General features: G+C 44.0%; 1 protein-coding gene across 1 annotated transcript in view; it reads left to right on the top strand.

Annotated features, from left to right (window-relative positions):
- Nucleotides 1–503: 503 nt before the first annotated feature.
- Nucleotides 504–16,521, top strand: part of TICRR (TOPBP1 interacting checkpoint and replication regulator) — a 52,649-nt gene continuing 36,631 nt past the window's right edge. The window contains exons 1-4 of the mRNA XM_032174729.2: nt 504–1,248; nt 7,807–8,062; nt 9,409–9,647; nt 10,826–11,060. Of these exons, the coding sequence (XP_032030620.1) occupies nt 595–1,248; nt 7,807–8,062; nt 9,409–9,647; nt 10,826–11,060 (1,384 nt within the window). The 5' untranslated portion in view covers nt 504–594. The remainder of the gene's footprint in view (nt 1,249–7,806; nt 8,063–9,408; nt 9,648–10,825; nt 11,061–16,521) is intronic.

Below are 16,521 nucleotides of genomic sequence, written 5' to 3'. Positions count from 1 at the left end.
CCTTTAATTTTTAATAAAATTTTTTAAATTACAGAAAATTAAAGCCGTAGTCGTCAGATTCTACCTCATAGACGGTCCACAGGGATTTCAACAAGTTCGATTCAAACCATCCCAAATTCCCTCCCAGCACTAAGTTTTCCTCGGTCTTGGGAAACGTGGCCCCGCAGTCAGCGCTCACGACTGCGCACAAACGCGGACCTCCTTCCAATGGCGAAACTTCTTGACACGCCCCCGAGGCACCACCTCTTTAAAATTTAAAACGAAGGCCCAGGCCAATGAATGCTAAGCTTGTTTCGGAACACAGAGACCCGCCCACCGTCACTCCCTCCACCAACAGACTGAAGTTTTCTCCACTGCCCCTCCAATCACCGCCAAAAATAGAAGTTGCTCTCGTAACTTACGTAAGGCAAGCAGCCAATAGGAGCTAACCTTGGAAACTACCTCCCCCAATAGCAGCAGCTTCTGGAGAGCGCGGGAGCCTTTCGACCAGGGTCCCAAAGGAAAGCAGTGAATAGCGCTGGTTCCCTGAAGGAAGGGACTAAGGGACGGTGGCGCGGGCCCGGACTGGGGCCCCGGGGCGGCAGCACGGCCGATATGGCATGCTGTCACAAAGTAATGCTGCTACTGGACACCGCGGGCGGCGCCGCTCGCCACAGCCGGGTCCGGCGGGCCGCCCTGCGCCTCCTCACCTACCTGAGTTGCCGATTCGGCCTGGCCAGGGTCCACTGGGCCTTCAAGTTCTTTGACTCGCAGGGGGCGCGGAGCCGGCCGTCCCGCGTGTCTGACTTCCGCGAGCTGGGGTCCCGCTCGTGGGAGGACTTTGAGGAGGAGCTGGAGGCCAGGCTCGAGGATCGCGCCCACCTGCCCGGCCCGGCGCCCAGGGCCACCCACACGCACGGCGCCCTGATGGAGACGCTGCTAGACTACCAGTGGGACCGGCCCGAGATCACGTCGCCCGCGAAGCCGATCCTGCGGAGCAGCGGGAGGAGACTGCTGGACGTGGAGAGCGAGGCCAAGGAGGCCGAGGCCGCCCTCGGGGGCTTGGTGAACGCCGTCTTCCTCCTGGCCCCCTGTCCGCACTCGCAGAGAGAGCTGCTGCAGTTCGTGTCTGGGTGCGAGGCCCAGGCCCAGCGCCTGCCGCCCACCCCTAAGCAGGTGATGGAGAAGTTGTTGCCCAAGAGAGTCCAGGAAGTCATGGTCGCCCGAAAAATCACCTTCTACTGGGTGGATACCACCGAATGGTCTAAGGTAAGGAAGGTTTACAGTCGTCTCAGATAGCGTGCACGGTGCTTTCCTTGCTAACCAGAACTTGGCAGCGTCCTTAGAACAGCCACAGACCCCGAATGAGACTAACATGACTATGCGTCCCTTCGGAAGGAAACAAATAGGGACAGTTTTTACAACGAAATGGGTAGTTCCTCACTACCTACTGTTTAAGACCCCTCACAATTTGGGCCCTACCTGCCTTCCCAGACTTGGTTTTCCTACACACTACATCTACTCTAGCATATTGAAGTCCAGTCTAGAAAATCAACAGGTCTGGACTATTTGTTTTGTGTTATGTGTGTTGTTCAATCTGCCTGGAATGCCAGTTCTCACTCTTCCAGGCCAGTCTTAACTTCACTTACCCTTTAAGGCTTCCCCCAGTGACAACTGCTCAGTCCAGCGTCTAAATTGCCATACACATTTTGTGTGGCACTTAACCCTTTCTCCATATGCTTTGATTGTGCACATCTCTCACCCTCCATCTAGTCTAAAAATACCTCTGAGGCCGGCAGCAGGTTTTAACACAATAACCAGGGGTGTATGTGTGTGTATATGTGTGTGTGTATATATATGTGTGTATATATATATATAATTTTTTTTGAGACAGTGTATGTCGCCCAGGCTGAGTGGCACAATCTCTGCTCACTGCAACCTCCACCTCCGGGGTTCAAGCGATTCTCATGCCTCAGCCTCCCAAGTAGCTGAGACTACAGGCCCACGCCACTACGCCTGGCTAATTTTTTTGTATTTTTAGTAGAGGCCAGGTTCCATGCTGCCCAGGCTGGTCTTGAACTCCTGGCCTCAGGCAATCCACCTGCCTTGGCCTCCCGAAGTGCCAGGATTATAGGTGTGAGCCACCACGCCCAGCCACCCAGATGTGTATTAAACATTGTAGGTGTTCAGTCAGTATTTGCTGACTAAATGAGTAAATTCTTGCAAACTTAAAGTCTTAAATGGCTAATTTGGATTTTTATTGAGGAGGTGAGGCCCCCTGCTCCTGTTAAGTGCTAGGATAAGTATATATTTTTGCCTTCATCCTTCTCATTGCACTTCATTTAGTCAACAAATGTTCATTGAGAAGCCAGTTACATTGAGTGCCTACCACACTGTTTGAGCTGCTGGGGACATGGTAGCCAAAGCAGGGAACAGATTAAACAGATAAGCAAGTGACAATTTCAAATCATGCTCTGGAGAAGATAAAACGGGGTCATAGGATGGGAGTAGAAGGAGGTGGTTATTGTATATAGAGTGTTAGTCAGGGAAGGCCATTTTTTTTTTTTGAAACAGTCTCGTTTTGTCACCCAGGCTGGAGTGCAGTGGCGCGATCTCGGCTCACTGCAACCTCCACCTCCTGGGTTCAAGCAATTCTCCTGCCTCAGCCTCCCAAGTAGCTGGGATTACAAGCGGGCGCCACCAGGCCTGGCTAATTTTTTTGTATTTTTAGTAGAGATGGGGTTTCACCATGCTGCCCACCCTGGTCTCAAACTCCTGAGCTCAGGCAATCCGCCAACCTCAGCCTCCCAAAGAGCTAGGATTACAGGCGTGAGCCACCGCGCCCGGCAGGGAAGGCCTTTTTGAGCAGAGAATTGAATGGTGAAGGAGGAGGAACTCAAAGGTAGGTACAGAACATTCCAGGTGAAGAGACAAGCAGGTGTAAGGATTTCAGCTGGAAATGAACTTAGTTTGTTTCAGAAACAAAAAGGCAAGGAGTACTGAGACCTAGTAGGCAAGGGGAGCCTTGCCTAAGTTCATTTCCAGCTGAAATCCTTACACCTGCTTGTCTCTTCACCTGGAATGTTCTTTACCTACCTTTGAGTTCCTCCTCCTTCACCATTCAATTCTCTGCTCAAAAAGGCCTTCCCTGCCGGGCGCGGTGGCTCACGCCTGTAATCCTAGCTCTTTGGGAGGCTGAGGTTGGCGGATTGCCTGAGCTCAGGCAAGGGGAGCAGTGTGAGAGAAAGTCGGGGAGCAGTGTGAGAGAAAGTCAGAAAGCAGGAGAGGCCGACCTGTAGGGCCAAGGTCGAAAATGTGGATTTTGTTCTAATTAATTAATGGGAAGGCTTTGGAATGTGGTTTAACCAGGTGAAAGATGCGATTCCACTTAATGGAAATACACGTCACTAACCCAGGAGTGAGTTAAATTGCAAGATTACAGATGGAAAATGAGCAAGCATTTAAATAATGATATGGTGTGTTAAAATTTTCAAAGTGCCTTCACATACAAAGCCCAAAAAAGGCGTGGCAAATGCAAAATAAGGCAGCAGTGGTTTGCCAAGAAAAGGAAAGGACAAAAAGCGTTTAAGGGGATGGTAAACATTTGATGGGGAAAATGGAATCCTAGAAATATTAAAATTTAAGGCAGCCAGTCAAGCCTTAGACACAGTATACAACACATTTCTCAGCTTGAAACAATTGATATCACATCAAAGACTTTCTTCTGGAATTATATTATGTTAAATACTGGCTAGAAATAAGTTAGATGGGGCCTGATGGGTCTTGGAGATTCTTTGTCTCTCTTCTCTTTAATCTCTCTCTTTTTTTTTTTTTTTTTTGAGTAGCATCAAAATAAGTGGGTTGACTGAATCTTTTTAAAGAACGATTTCAGGTCTGACGTACCGTCGACTGAGGGGATGGGTCTTCTCTGAGGCTTCCCTTCTTACATCTGCTGTTTCAGATGTAAGATACTCAAGCTTTTCTGGAATTTTCTTCTGCTGAAGATCTATCATCTCCTATTCAAAAACCTGCCCAGCCATGCTGGGCAAAAGGAAGGTTTAGGCTGTGTCCTTGGGGAGTGCTCTGTCCAGGAGTGGGGAGAAGGGAAGAAGAGAAAATCCAGGTCCTGCCTTGGGGAGCGCGCAGTCTGGGAAGTAGAACTGGGAGAAACAGAACCTGCACTTACATTGGAGGCAGAGGGATCCAAGCGCGTAAAACAGGATATCATATTTGCAAAGATATAGGATAGAATGGAGGATAAGAGACCTCTGACACATTTTCAACTTTATGCCTTAGATTTATTCAATACATATTTGTTCCATACCTGCCAGGTATGCTAAGGAATCAAATAGATGTGGTCCCTGCTCTCTTGGAGCTTATAGTCTAGTGGACATTTACAGATCCCCAAATTTGAAACTACTACTAGGACATGTCTGTCACTTATCCTATAATATGCATACGAATGAAAAATGTGACCATACTCTATAGTATACTGTTTGTATTTTTGTTTTTGTTTTGTTTGAGACAGAGTCTTGCTCTGCCGCCCAGGCTGGAGTGCAATGGTGCAATCTCGGCTTACTGCAACCTCTGCCTCCCGGGTTCAAGTGATTCTCCTGCCTCAGCCTCCCGAATAGCTGGGATTACAGGCGTGTGCCACCACGTCCGGCTAATTTTTGTATTTTTAGTAGAGACGGTTTCACCATGTTTGCTAGGCTGGTCTCAAACTCCTGACCTCAGGTGATCCACCCGCCTCGGCCTCCCAAAGTGCTGGGATTACAGGCTGTTATTTTTTTTTTAATCACATGTTTTGCTATGGTTTGAATATTTGTCCCCTCTAAAACTCATGGAGTAATGGATGTCATGGGAGTGGGATTGGTGGCTTTATAAAAAGAGGAAGAAAGCGTTGAGCTCACTTGCTCAGCCCCCTCACCATGATTTGCCCTGTGCTGCCTTGGGATTCTGCAGAGTCCCCATCAGCAAGAAGGCCTTCTGGAAGTGCAGCCCCCTGGCCTTGGACTTCTCAGCATCCATAACTGTAAGAAATAAATTCCTTTTCTTTACAAATTGCCCAGTTTCAGCTATTCTGTTGTAAGCAACATTAAACAGACTAAGCCATGCACACATTACCTTTAATAGAAACTTAATGTCCTTTTCAACACTTATTAAAGTTACATCTTCCCCCCATCTCCCGAGACAGAGTTTCACTCTTGTAACTTACGCTGGAGTGCAGTGGTGCAATCTGGGCTCAAGGCAACCTCCGCCTCCCAGGTTCAAGTGATTCTCCTGCATCAGCCTCCCCGGTAGCTGAGATTACAGGCACCCACCACCACACCCAGCTAATTTTTGTATTTTTAGTAGAGATGGGTTTTCACCATGTTGGCCAAGCTGGTCTTGAACTCCTGACCTCAGGCGATCCACCTGCCTTGTGGATCAAAGTGAGGGGTGTTGGGATTATAGGCGTGGGCCACCACAACCGGCCATAAAGTTACATCTTAACCTTTCATTTTATTAACAGGGTTTTTTGTTTGTTTTCCTGGCTGGTCTTCTGGCTGAAACAATTTCAATAAAATTTTTGTGTCCATTTGGCAGAAAATCCTAATCAAGATCTATGGCCTCTGAACTAGGTTACCATTCTCTCCATAGCAGTGAACACAGATATAGATACATGGGTGGTAACAGCACATACTAATTAATTGGTTAATCTAATACAGCATTTTCCAGATCGATATGCATAACTGAAAAGTTTAGATAGATTAGAAGATAATGTGCTCCAATACATTGTTTATCTTCATTACATGGGATCTTTTGTTTTTTTGTTTTTAATGCTGATCATAAACCACTCAATTAATCCATCAGATAATCTATCAAAGTCCATCAGATGGTTATGATCCGAATTTTAAAAGCAGTCTAGGCCAGACCTAGTGGCTCATACCTGTAACCCCAGCTTTGGAAGGCTGAGACAGGAGGATCTCTTGCACCCAGGAGTTTGAGACCAACCTGGGCAACATGGTGAGACCCCATCTCTACAAAAAATACAAAAGTTAGCCAGGTGTGGTGGCACATGCCTGTACTCCCAGCTACTTACTCAGGAGGCTGGGGCGAGAGGATTGCTTGAGTCCAGAAAGTTAAGGCTGCAGTGAGCCATGTTCATACCACTACACTCCAGCCTGGGCAACAGAGCAAGACCCTGTCTCAAAAAATAAAAATAAATGAAAGCAGTCTATTCAGAACAGTCCTGGGTTCTGTTCACAGCCTTGCTGTGACCATGGATGATTCCCTGCTTGTCTTTGAACATGACTATAATTGGAAGTTTGGGAATGACCTAGTTGACTTTTAAGACCCTTCTAGTTCTAATTCCTCACATTCACATAGCAATTTATAATTGTTAACCAGCATGATGAGCATATTCTAAGGGGTGTGCTCCTCCTTCATATTCCCATAGTAGCTGAATATTGTTGTTATACTGTGATGCCATGTTAAACATTTTATGTTGGTACTGTTTTATTCACACCAGCCCCCCGCCCCCACTTCAGGATCCTAGACATGGCACGTAGAAGTTGCTCAATAAAAGTTTGTTGAAAGAAGGTTGACTGAAGAGTCAGCTGCGTGTGAAGGAGTGAAGCAGGGCTTTTACAAAGAAAGCAGGATTTGAGCCAGATACATAAGTGTAATAACCATTCAGTTGGTGAAAAAGGAAGGGGAGGCACAGGAAATAGAAATCAGCAAAAACAGGGAAGCCTTAAAATATGGCATGTTCAGGAAATAGCAAATGGTTCAATATGCCTAGAAGGAGTGGGAATGGATGAGGGGTAGAAGACAATGTGTTCCAAAAGGTGGTTTAGGGTTGGGTTGTGAAGGGCTTTGTGATTATGCTGAAGAGTTACTTTATTCTGGAGGCAGTGGCAAGCCTTTCAGAATTTCAGAGAAGTAGCATGATCAGAGAAGTGATTTGGAAGAATACTTAGAGCACCATGGAGGAACTATTAGAGGCAGAGCACAGACTTCACAGGCTATGGCAAGCGTTAGGGCAAAAGATGCGACGAGGCCTCGGTTTGTCTGGTCTCTGCACAGGCCTGTGGGTGGGCAAGTCAGAGTGATGGTCACCATCTGGGGGAGGTGCTCCTGCCTCACTCCCATGACACCTGGCCATTATTGTGTTGTGCTGTATAGGACATAATTATTTTTATTAATAGGCCGGGCACAGTGGCTCACGCCTGTAGTCCTAGGACTTTGGGAGGCTGAGGCAGGCAGATCACTTGAGGTCAGCAGTTCGAGACCAGCCTGGCCAACATGGTGAAACCCCGTCTCTACTAAAAATACAACAATTAGGTGGGCACGGTGGCGCATTTCTGTAATCCCAGCTACTTGGGAGGCTGAGGCAAGAGAATCGCTTGAACCTGAGAGGTGGAGGTTCCAGTGAGCCGAGATCATGCACTCCAGCCTGGGTGACAGATCAAGACTCTGACTCAAAAAAAAAAAAAAAGGTTATTTTTATTAATGTATAATGATTCTATGTTCCTTCTAACATTTTATGATCTATACCCAGTGATTTGTGTCACTTCTTTCTGTTCCTTGACAAAAATATAAATAAGGTACTATTTTTACTAAAGGAATGCTTTCTCAAAGACATATTAGGTAGCAATTTGTTCTGGGGCTGCACAATAGCTTGATGCTGACCATTATTTCTATTTAGTTCAGCAAATACATTGGTTGTGTAATTCGATCCTTTAATATTGGTATCAACTTTACTTTCTCCTGATTTCCTTTACTTTTATTTATGAATGCCTAATTTATAGTAACCTAAGGTTGTTTGTCATTTTATTTTAGTTGTGGGAATCCCCAGACCACCTTGGATACTGGACTGTTTGTGAACTGCTCCACCATGGAGGTGGCACTGTCTTGCCATCTTTCAGCTGGGATTTTGCTCAAGCTGGGGAAATGCTGCTCAGGAGTGAACCTCATCTCTCTCCGTGGATTTCAGTGCTGCCAACTGATGCCACTTTAAACCGTTTGCTCTATAATTCTCCTGAGTATGAGGCCTCGTTTCCACGAATGGAAGGAATGTTATTTCTCCCTGTTGAAGGTAAGCAAATAATATTTTAAGGTTTTTTTTTGTAAATCTCAGTTACATTAATTCCTTCAAAGAAGGTTTTAACTTCTTTGGCATTTCTCAGAGCCCAGGCACTCAATGAATGCTTGTTAAGAAAGAATTAAAAGACATCAAGGCAAAATCAGAGATATTGTAGGAGAGATTTGAACTCTAATTCAGTACAACTGCCAGCCTGTGTACAAAAAAAACAAGTGAATGATTGATTTTAAAGTTTACCAGCTATTCCCAAAGAAGGGTAATATTATTCAGGTGCCCAAGCACATGGGTATATGATTTCATTGCCTCATAGAGGAGATTGATAAATTGAAGACCATAGAGAAACAATGGTCGACTGAAAGAAGAAGTAAATTAGTCTACAGAAACCCAGAATGATGCTTGTTACCAGGAAAAGCAAACATGTTGGAATCTTCATTACATTAGTTTCACCATATGATTTGCTATATGGTAAATCTCATTTCTGAGTACATTGTATATTCACAGAAATAATACCGTATAGAGATACATACATAAAACTGTGTTGTACATTATGTGCAGTTTAAGGAATTTTCAAGAGTAGTTTTGTTTATTTAATTTCATTACACAGTTTTTAGAATTTAACCTCCTCGTAAGATATGATGCACTGTACTTTATGGATTTAAGAAGTGGTGTCTTCTTTCTTATAAGTAGTAAACATTGCTTGAATACTTATTTCTTTTTTTCTTTTTTTTTTTTTTTTTTTTTTTTTTTTTGAGACAAGGTCTTGCTTTGTCACCCAGGCTGGAGTGCAGTGGTACGATCATAGCTCAGATCGCAGCTCACTGCAGCCTCGACCTCCTGGGCTCAAGGGATCCTCCCACCTCAGTCTCCCAAGTAGCTGGGACTACAGGCATGGGCCACCACACCTGGCTCATTTTTGTATTTTTTGTAGAGATGGGGTTTTGCCATGATGCCCAGGCTGGTCTTCAACTCATGGACCTCAAGTGATCCTCTGGCCTTAGCCTCCCAAAGTGCTGAGATTGCAGGCATGAGCCACCATGCCTGGCCTTCAATACTTATACTTATTTCTAAGTCATAATTTCTGAGAAGTTCTGCCATCACACATTGCCTTTGTAATTCCGTTTGTTTATAGCTTTTTCTATAGAGCTAAATGAACTTGCTATGATGGCTTGGCAGTAGAATAAGAGTTGAAGTGTTCAACTAAGTGACAGTATCTCAATTGACAACTTGATTTTTTTCTTATTGTTATTAAATCTCTTTTTAGTATCTATTCCTTATATTGGAATTTTAATTTTTTTATTTTAATTTGGCATTCTGGTCTAATTAATCTTTATTTCTAGCAGGCAAAGAGATTCAAGAAACATGGACAGTCACCCTAGAGCCCTTGGCCATGCATCAGAGACATTTTCAGAAACCAGTCAGAATTTTTCTAAAAGGCTCAGTGACCCAGTGGTCTCTCCCAACGAGCAGCACTTTGGGCACTGACAGCTGGATGCTACAAAGTCCAGAGGAGAGCACAGCAACTCAAAGGCTGTTATTTCAGCAGTTGGTAAGCAGGCTGACTGCTGAAGAGTTACACCTGGTAGGTATCCTCCACACGGGAAGTTATTCTTGTCTAACAACACACTGGTAAAGTGAAATAAGTGTGTTTATAAATGCCCTACACAATATAGTCTTAGTAAAACTGATTATGCTTTTGCAAATAATATTGTCGACATTATAGTATCATGACAGCAATGCTCATTAGAGAAGAAATCACTCATTAAATTGCATGTACCAAGAATCCAATTAAGTTAAATTATATTCACATAGGGAAGAAGGCAGTTGGCCAGATGGAGTGCTTATGTTAGGACAGTAATGTGATGAGTGATTTCTCATTATTTTTTAAATATTCTGTTATATATTTACTACTTTTATATAAGTATTTAAGAAAAAGCTGCTACACAGTAAAATTAGATATAATAGTATAATAGTTGTGTAACTATATACAATGTAATATAATTGTCTGTGTAACTCAGCAGTTGGACAGTAGTTACACAAATGTAGAAATGTCTTCTGAAAAAGAACATATACATACCCAGATTTGATTTAACGGTGATAATTATTTTTAAACTACGAGCAAATTCCTTACCTTACTTTGTCTTTTGCCTTCATACTCTTAGAAGGGGTCTCTATTCTGGTTCCCATTGTAAAATATTATAGAGAAAAATAGGGTAGTCATTGGACAGATGCTGTTCTGAGAGTTGTGTGCTCTGAGGAAAAGAGCACTGGGTTTGGGAGTCAGTGATCTGGATTAGGTCTCAGCTCTGCTACCTACTGTATGTTCTGGATAAATCTCTCAAATGGTATTTCTGCCTCATGGTTAAGTACATGGGTTTCAAAGTCACATATGCTTGGCATCTTCTCTTACTAAGTAGGTGGCTTTAACAGGTTACTTCTGCCTCAGCCTCAATCCCTCATTTATAAAATGGGGATAATAATTATTTTTACCTCAGGGTGATTGTGAGGATTCAGTGAGCACATAGTAAATACCTAGTAAATATTCCTGGTAATGTCAGGTTTTACTTATTTCTAAGTAGAAATATTAGGACTCTGATTAATAAATTCCCTTCTACCTCTAATAATTATCAAATCTATCTTTTTCATAGTTTTCACGTTAATAATAATTGGGAAAATGGTTATTCTGTCTTTTAGTACACTACATTCTTCTTTAGGCATATTGACAATAATATTCTCAACTAATTAGAACTTCTCATGTAGGTTGCTGATGTGGACCCTGGTGAAGGCTGGCCCCCCGTCACTGGAGTTATTTCCCCACTCTCTGCCAATGCTACGATCCTCACTGTGTTCCGCACCAAGGAGGCTGAATTTCAACGACATGTTCTCCAAACAGTTGCGGGTGACAGCCCCCAGGACACAGCTTTCCTTTTCTCAGATGTTGTGGATAGTATATTGAATCAGACTCATGATTCACTTGCAGATACTGCTTCTGCTGGTAAGCTCCTAAACCAGTAACTAACAGAATCTAGGGTGGTTTGCAGTCTTTTCCAGCATCGGGACTTTTTCACTGTGCAGTTAGTAGAACTCCAATATGTTATAACACAGATAAAAGAAAGCTACAATACTTCAGGCAGTTTAAATCATTATTATTTATAGAATTCCTTAAGTACTTCTGAGGAGGCTGCAGGTTCCATGAAACCAGTCTGAAATCGAAGTCATGGTTTTTAATATATTTAATAAATACTGCATATAAAACTGTAGTGATTCTATCTACCCTGCATTGCATTGTTACTATTAGCATTTGCAACTAAATGCATTGTTACTACTAAATCTACCTAGCATAAATAAGGTTTGTATCACATTAGTATTACAAACCTTATTTATGCTAGGTAGATTTAAATATACATATATATATGTGTGTGTGTGTATATATATATATATATAAAATCAACTTGATATCTCTTTAATTCACTCATTTATTCAACAGATTTGAGTACCTGCTCTATGTCAGGCACTGTTCGAGGTACTGGGACTATATTAGAGAACAAAATGGACAAAGATGTCTTCCCATGGAGCTGACTATCTAGTCAGGGGAGACAAAACAATAAGTCAGGAAAATTACGGTTTAGTCTAAAGAGACAAAAGTTATAGTAGTAAAGCAGGAACAAAGATATGGGGTGTGTTAGGGTAGGGAGGGTTGCAATTTTAAGTAGGGTGGTCAGGGAAGGCCTTGCTGAAAAAATGATATTTGAGCAAAGCTATGAAGGAAGTGATGGCAGGGAGTTGCTGGTAGAGGCAACAGCGAGTGCCAAGGCTCAGAAGGGTGTTAGAGGAATGGCAGGGAAGCCTGTGGCTGCGGTGAAAGGAGCAAGGAGAGAGTAGGAGGGGATGAGGTCAGAGAGCGAGCAGCAGACCAAACTGGGCAGGGCTTTATAGGCACTGAAAAGACTTTGGCTTTTACTATGAGTGAGAGAGGAAGCCTTTGGGGGATTTTCTGCAGTGACACGATCTGACTTAGTTTTAACAGCATTACTCTGGCTTCCATATTGAGAATAGACTATAGACAGGCAAGGATAGAACCAGTCAGAAATATTGCAATAATCAGGCAAGAGATGGTGGGAAATGCAGGGAGTTGGAAGTAGTTGGAGCTCTTGGATATATTTTAAAGGTAAAGCCAACAAAATTTGCTGTTAGATTAAATGTGTAGAGTGAGCTATAGGGAAATTGAAAATGACTGCAGAGACTTTTGGCCTAAGCTACTGGTAGAAAGCAGTTTCCTTCTAAGATAGGGAAGGCTGTGGGAGAACCAGGGACTGGGGTGGTGAGGACCGGAGGGTTTGTTTTGGGCATGGTAAGTCTGAGTTGTTCATTAGACACCCACACATGGTATTGAGTAGGTATCAACTATGCATGTTTGGGTTTTGGAGATTTGTCTGGACTAGAGATGATGGGAGTCATCAGTGATGTTTAAAGCCATGAGATGGGTTAAGATCACCATGAGGGTGGGCGTAGATGGGAAAGAGAAGGGGACTAAGGACTAACCCCTGCACCCCAATGTTAAGCGGTCTGGGGGATGAGGAGAGAGAAACCAGCAAAGGAGACAAAAGGGGGACAGTCACTGAGTTAAAGAAAACCCAGATTGTGGTACCCTGGAAGCCAAGTGAAGACAGGAAGTGCTTGGCTGGGTTATTTACTACTGACAGGCCAAGGAAGATGAAGGCTGGGAGCTGACATTCAACTGAGCAATGTGGATGCTCGTGATACCATCATAACATGATGGTTGTGATACCAGTTTTGGTGGAATTGTGAGGGTAGAAATGTGAGTGGGAATAGGTTCAGGAGAGACTGTGAAAAGAGGAAAACAGCAAGTGCAGACAATTTTTTGGAGTAGTTTTGATCTAAAAGATATTAGAGTAATGAAAACAATGGCTAAAGAGGGAAGAAGGGTCAAGGTTTTTGGTTTTGATTTTTAGAAATAATAATAACCTGCTTGCATGCTGATGTGATAATATGGTAAAAATTAATGCAGGGGATGGAGAGAATTGTTGGTTAGAGAGCTTTGAGGAAGTGCAAGTGGAGGGGTTGGTCTTGGGAACAAGCACAGTTCATCTGTGACAACTGGGGGAAGGCAAAAATATAAAAGCTGGGATGCCAAGGTGAGTGATGTTGGTGTGAGTGTATGGGGTTCTCTTCCGATTGCTTCAGTTTTTTTAGTGACTTAGTAAGTGACATCATCAGCTGAAAATGAAGACTTAAGGAGATGCTGGAGGCTGAGGACAGAGGGAAGGAGGAAGTGGCTCTTGAGAGGGTAAAGATAGCATGAAGGTAGAGGAAGGTTGCCGGGATAGTCGTGAAGGTAAAGTGAGATCCCTCTGTGGGCTTGCCTGCCTCCAGCCACATTCACCAGCTGGCACAGCTGCAGAGTAGGCAGGGAGCTGGATTAACCAGGGTTGGGATTTTCCCAAATGAGGGTGGTAAAGCTAGAGAGAGGGGTCAGGGATTCAAAAGTGTGAACAGGAAGAGATTACAGGATTTGTCCATGGAATGAGGCAGAGTAAGGAGGGAAGTGAGGACAATGGAAGGACAGGCAATCAGATCAATGGGTTATAGGGGTCTCAGGATTTCTGGAGCCAATGTGCTCAAAGGAGAGAGCTAAAAAATAGGTGGAGGTGGTCAGAGTGGGGTGCTTGAGATCATAGAGGGTGGTGACCGGGGGAGAGAGTGACTGAAGGAGGGCAACGCACCAGGGCACCAGAGGTGAGGAATTCAAGGGAACAAAGGCCAGAGTGTTGGTGCATCAAATGTGTGTATGGAAATTATCCAGAGTTAAGACTGAGTAGTACTGGAGAGACTGATGGTGGTGAGTCGGGAGCTAACAGTCTTTGAGGAGTAAGGTGGAATGATCCAGGCTTGTTAGATGACTATGAGAGTGTAGGCTTTGATGTGAGACTCAAAGCTGGATTTTTGTCGTCATTTTCAGCAGGTAGAGGGAAAATGATCTGGAAGAGGCAAGGAGGATACCAGCCCACCTCAGGGCCAAGTGGAAAAAGAGCATGGCGGGGGAGCAGCCAGCTCTCTCCAGCACTGCAGGGGAAGCAGTGTGTTCAGGGCAGGAGGAGATGGAATTGAGGACATAGGGGATTTTGCTGATGAGGGTCAGTGAGTTCCAGAGGGCAGAATGGGAGGATTTTACGTGTGGAAGGGCTGGGCCGTGGTGACAGGATGGAAGATGGAAGGAGCAGTGAGGAGATTCGAGTGGGCAGACTGGAGTGACCTGGGGGTCTAGGGCTTCGCCTGACGGGAAAAAGCAGCTATCAAGGGGAGCATGAGTTGATTCCTGGTGGTTTCAGTGCAGCTAGTGGTGCTAAACCTGTGAGTCTGGGGGGTAAGAAGCGTGGGTGTTTGGCCCACCCCCACTCCTGCTCATGTAGGCGTGGAGACTAGAAGGAGGGCATCTAACTCCAAGGGTCTAGGGCTCCCTCCAAAGCCCTGCCCAGGAGGCCAGTGGAGGGTGGCCTTGTTTTTAGCATGGGGCTCCTGCTTGACATTTGCTGGAAGAGGTGCAGGTAAGTCTGTGAGGGGCACTCTCTTTCCATGCAGAGGGAGGCTTGAGGCTTGGAGGCCTGAGGCAGGTATTTCTGGCCTTTCTCCCCTAATCCAGCATACAACGACTTAAGAAGAAATCATGTCATGTTTATTCTCATAGACCTTTACTGCCCTTGTCTGAATTTTGTAATATAACAGCAAATGCAATTATAGGCATTTATGCTGTCATATGATGTGAAGTTTCTTTTGCTTGTTTAAAAAATTCTGCAAAATCTTACACTAAGAATAATAGCTTTGGGAAAACTACAGTTGGGGCAGACTTCTCAAAATCTTTGGTAGTGATAAAAACTAAGGCAATCCTGGGCGTGGGGACACATGCCTGTAATCCCAGCTCCTCAGGACTCTGAGGCAGGAAGATCGCTTGAGCCCAGGAGTCCAAGACCAACATAGCAAGACCCTGTCTCAATTAAAAACAACAAAAAAAGTGCAATCCTAATAAAAATTCTAGTTTGATTAAAAGACACATTAAACTCATAGTAAGTAAACTCCATAATAAATATACCTTATCCTTTAAAAGAAAGGTGAAGATGGCATGATGACGAAGATGGTTGAGGCTGTGGTATTATGGAGACAGGGGCCAATGACAAAGATAGGGAACTACATCATAAGCACTTTCAAGAGAGTGCACGTGGCCAAACAGCCAAGGAGAAGAAAAGGAGAAAAATACGGGTTGAAAGGGCGTAGTATACAGCACTGTGCTCCTCTGGCTTGTTGTATTTAGTTATGTTTGTGCTGCACTTTGAATTCAGCTGCTGCTACTTGGTGGTATAAAATATTAGCACATTAGGAATGATCACATAACCAAAGCAACGTAATATTTTGTACTACTGTCACTACCTTACTTACCAATTGTGGGTAGGCTATTTGTAGAAAATTTTGTATTGTAGAACAGACTGTATCTTAACTATTTATATAGTCGTGGAAGCAGCTCAGAAAACTGTATTTTGGAATCTGGTAAAGGAAGAACTGCAGTATTTTACCAGTACTCTCTGCTGTAGCATGGCCCACAGTTTCTTCCAGGTTATAAATCAGTGTGCCGGCTTATTGTCCAGTCTCCCCACCGTGCTCCATCTAGGTGAGGTCCTATTCATGCATTAGTACCTAGCCCAAATACTGCATTCTCCGTGAGACCTTCCTTACCCATCTAGACAGAGTTAGCATGTGCTAACATTTATACGTATCTCCATGACTTCGCAAGAGTGGATCTACTCTTCCTATACTGGGAGCTCGTTTAGAAGTAGGCATTGTATTTATCTCTGAATTCTCTCACTGATAGAAGGCCTAGAACTTGGTTGTCTCAGTAAGTTTGAATACATTTTAAGTATTTGGGTTTTTTTCCCCAAGACTTCATTAATTTCTAACGTTTCATTTGTCTGGGGTCTTAGATGGATCTTTCAGAATTACAGAGTTCACCGAAATTTCTGTTACTGTTCCCCCAACTGCCTCCTCCATCAGGCTTATTTTAAGAGATCCTTCTACCCTTACACTCCCCAACACAGAGCCACATCTATTTCCAATTTACCTACTCAGTGCAGCAGAATTGTGATGTTCTGTAGTTTTGTTACTGTTTATTTATTCTTGTACAAAGCTTTTTTTTTTTTTTTTTTTTGGAGACGGAATCTCACTCTTGTTGCCCAGGTTGGAGTGCAGTGGTGTGATCTCGGCTCACTGCAACCTCCACCTCCCGGGTTCAAGCTTCTCCTGTCTCAGCCTCCCAAATAGCTGGGAACACAGGCACCTGCCACCACGCCTGGCTAACTTTTGTACTTTTAGTAGAGATGGGGTTTTGCCATGTTGGCCAGGCTGGTCTCAAACTCCTGACCTCAGGTGATCCACCCACCTTGGCCTCC

Source organism: Hylobates moloch, unplaced genomic scaffold (assembly GCF_009828535.3).
Source record: "Hylobates moloch isolate HMO894 unplaced genomic scaffold, HMol_V3 SCAFFOLD_14, whole genome shotgun sequence".
In the NCBI taxonomy this organism is placed as follows: domain Eukaryota; kingdom Metazoa; phylum Chordata; class Mammalia; order Primates; family Hylobatidae; genus Hylobates; species Hylobates moloch.
The sequence above is the reverse complement of the archived record's forward strand: the minus strand, read 5'-3'. Positions and strand labels throughout refer to the sequence as shown.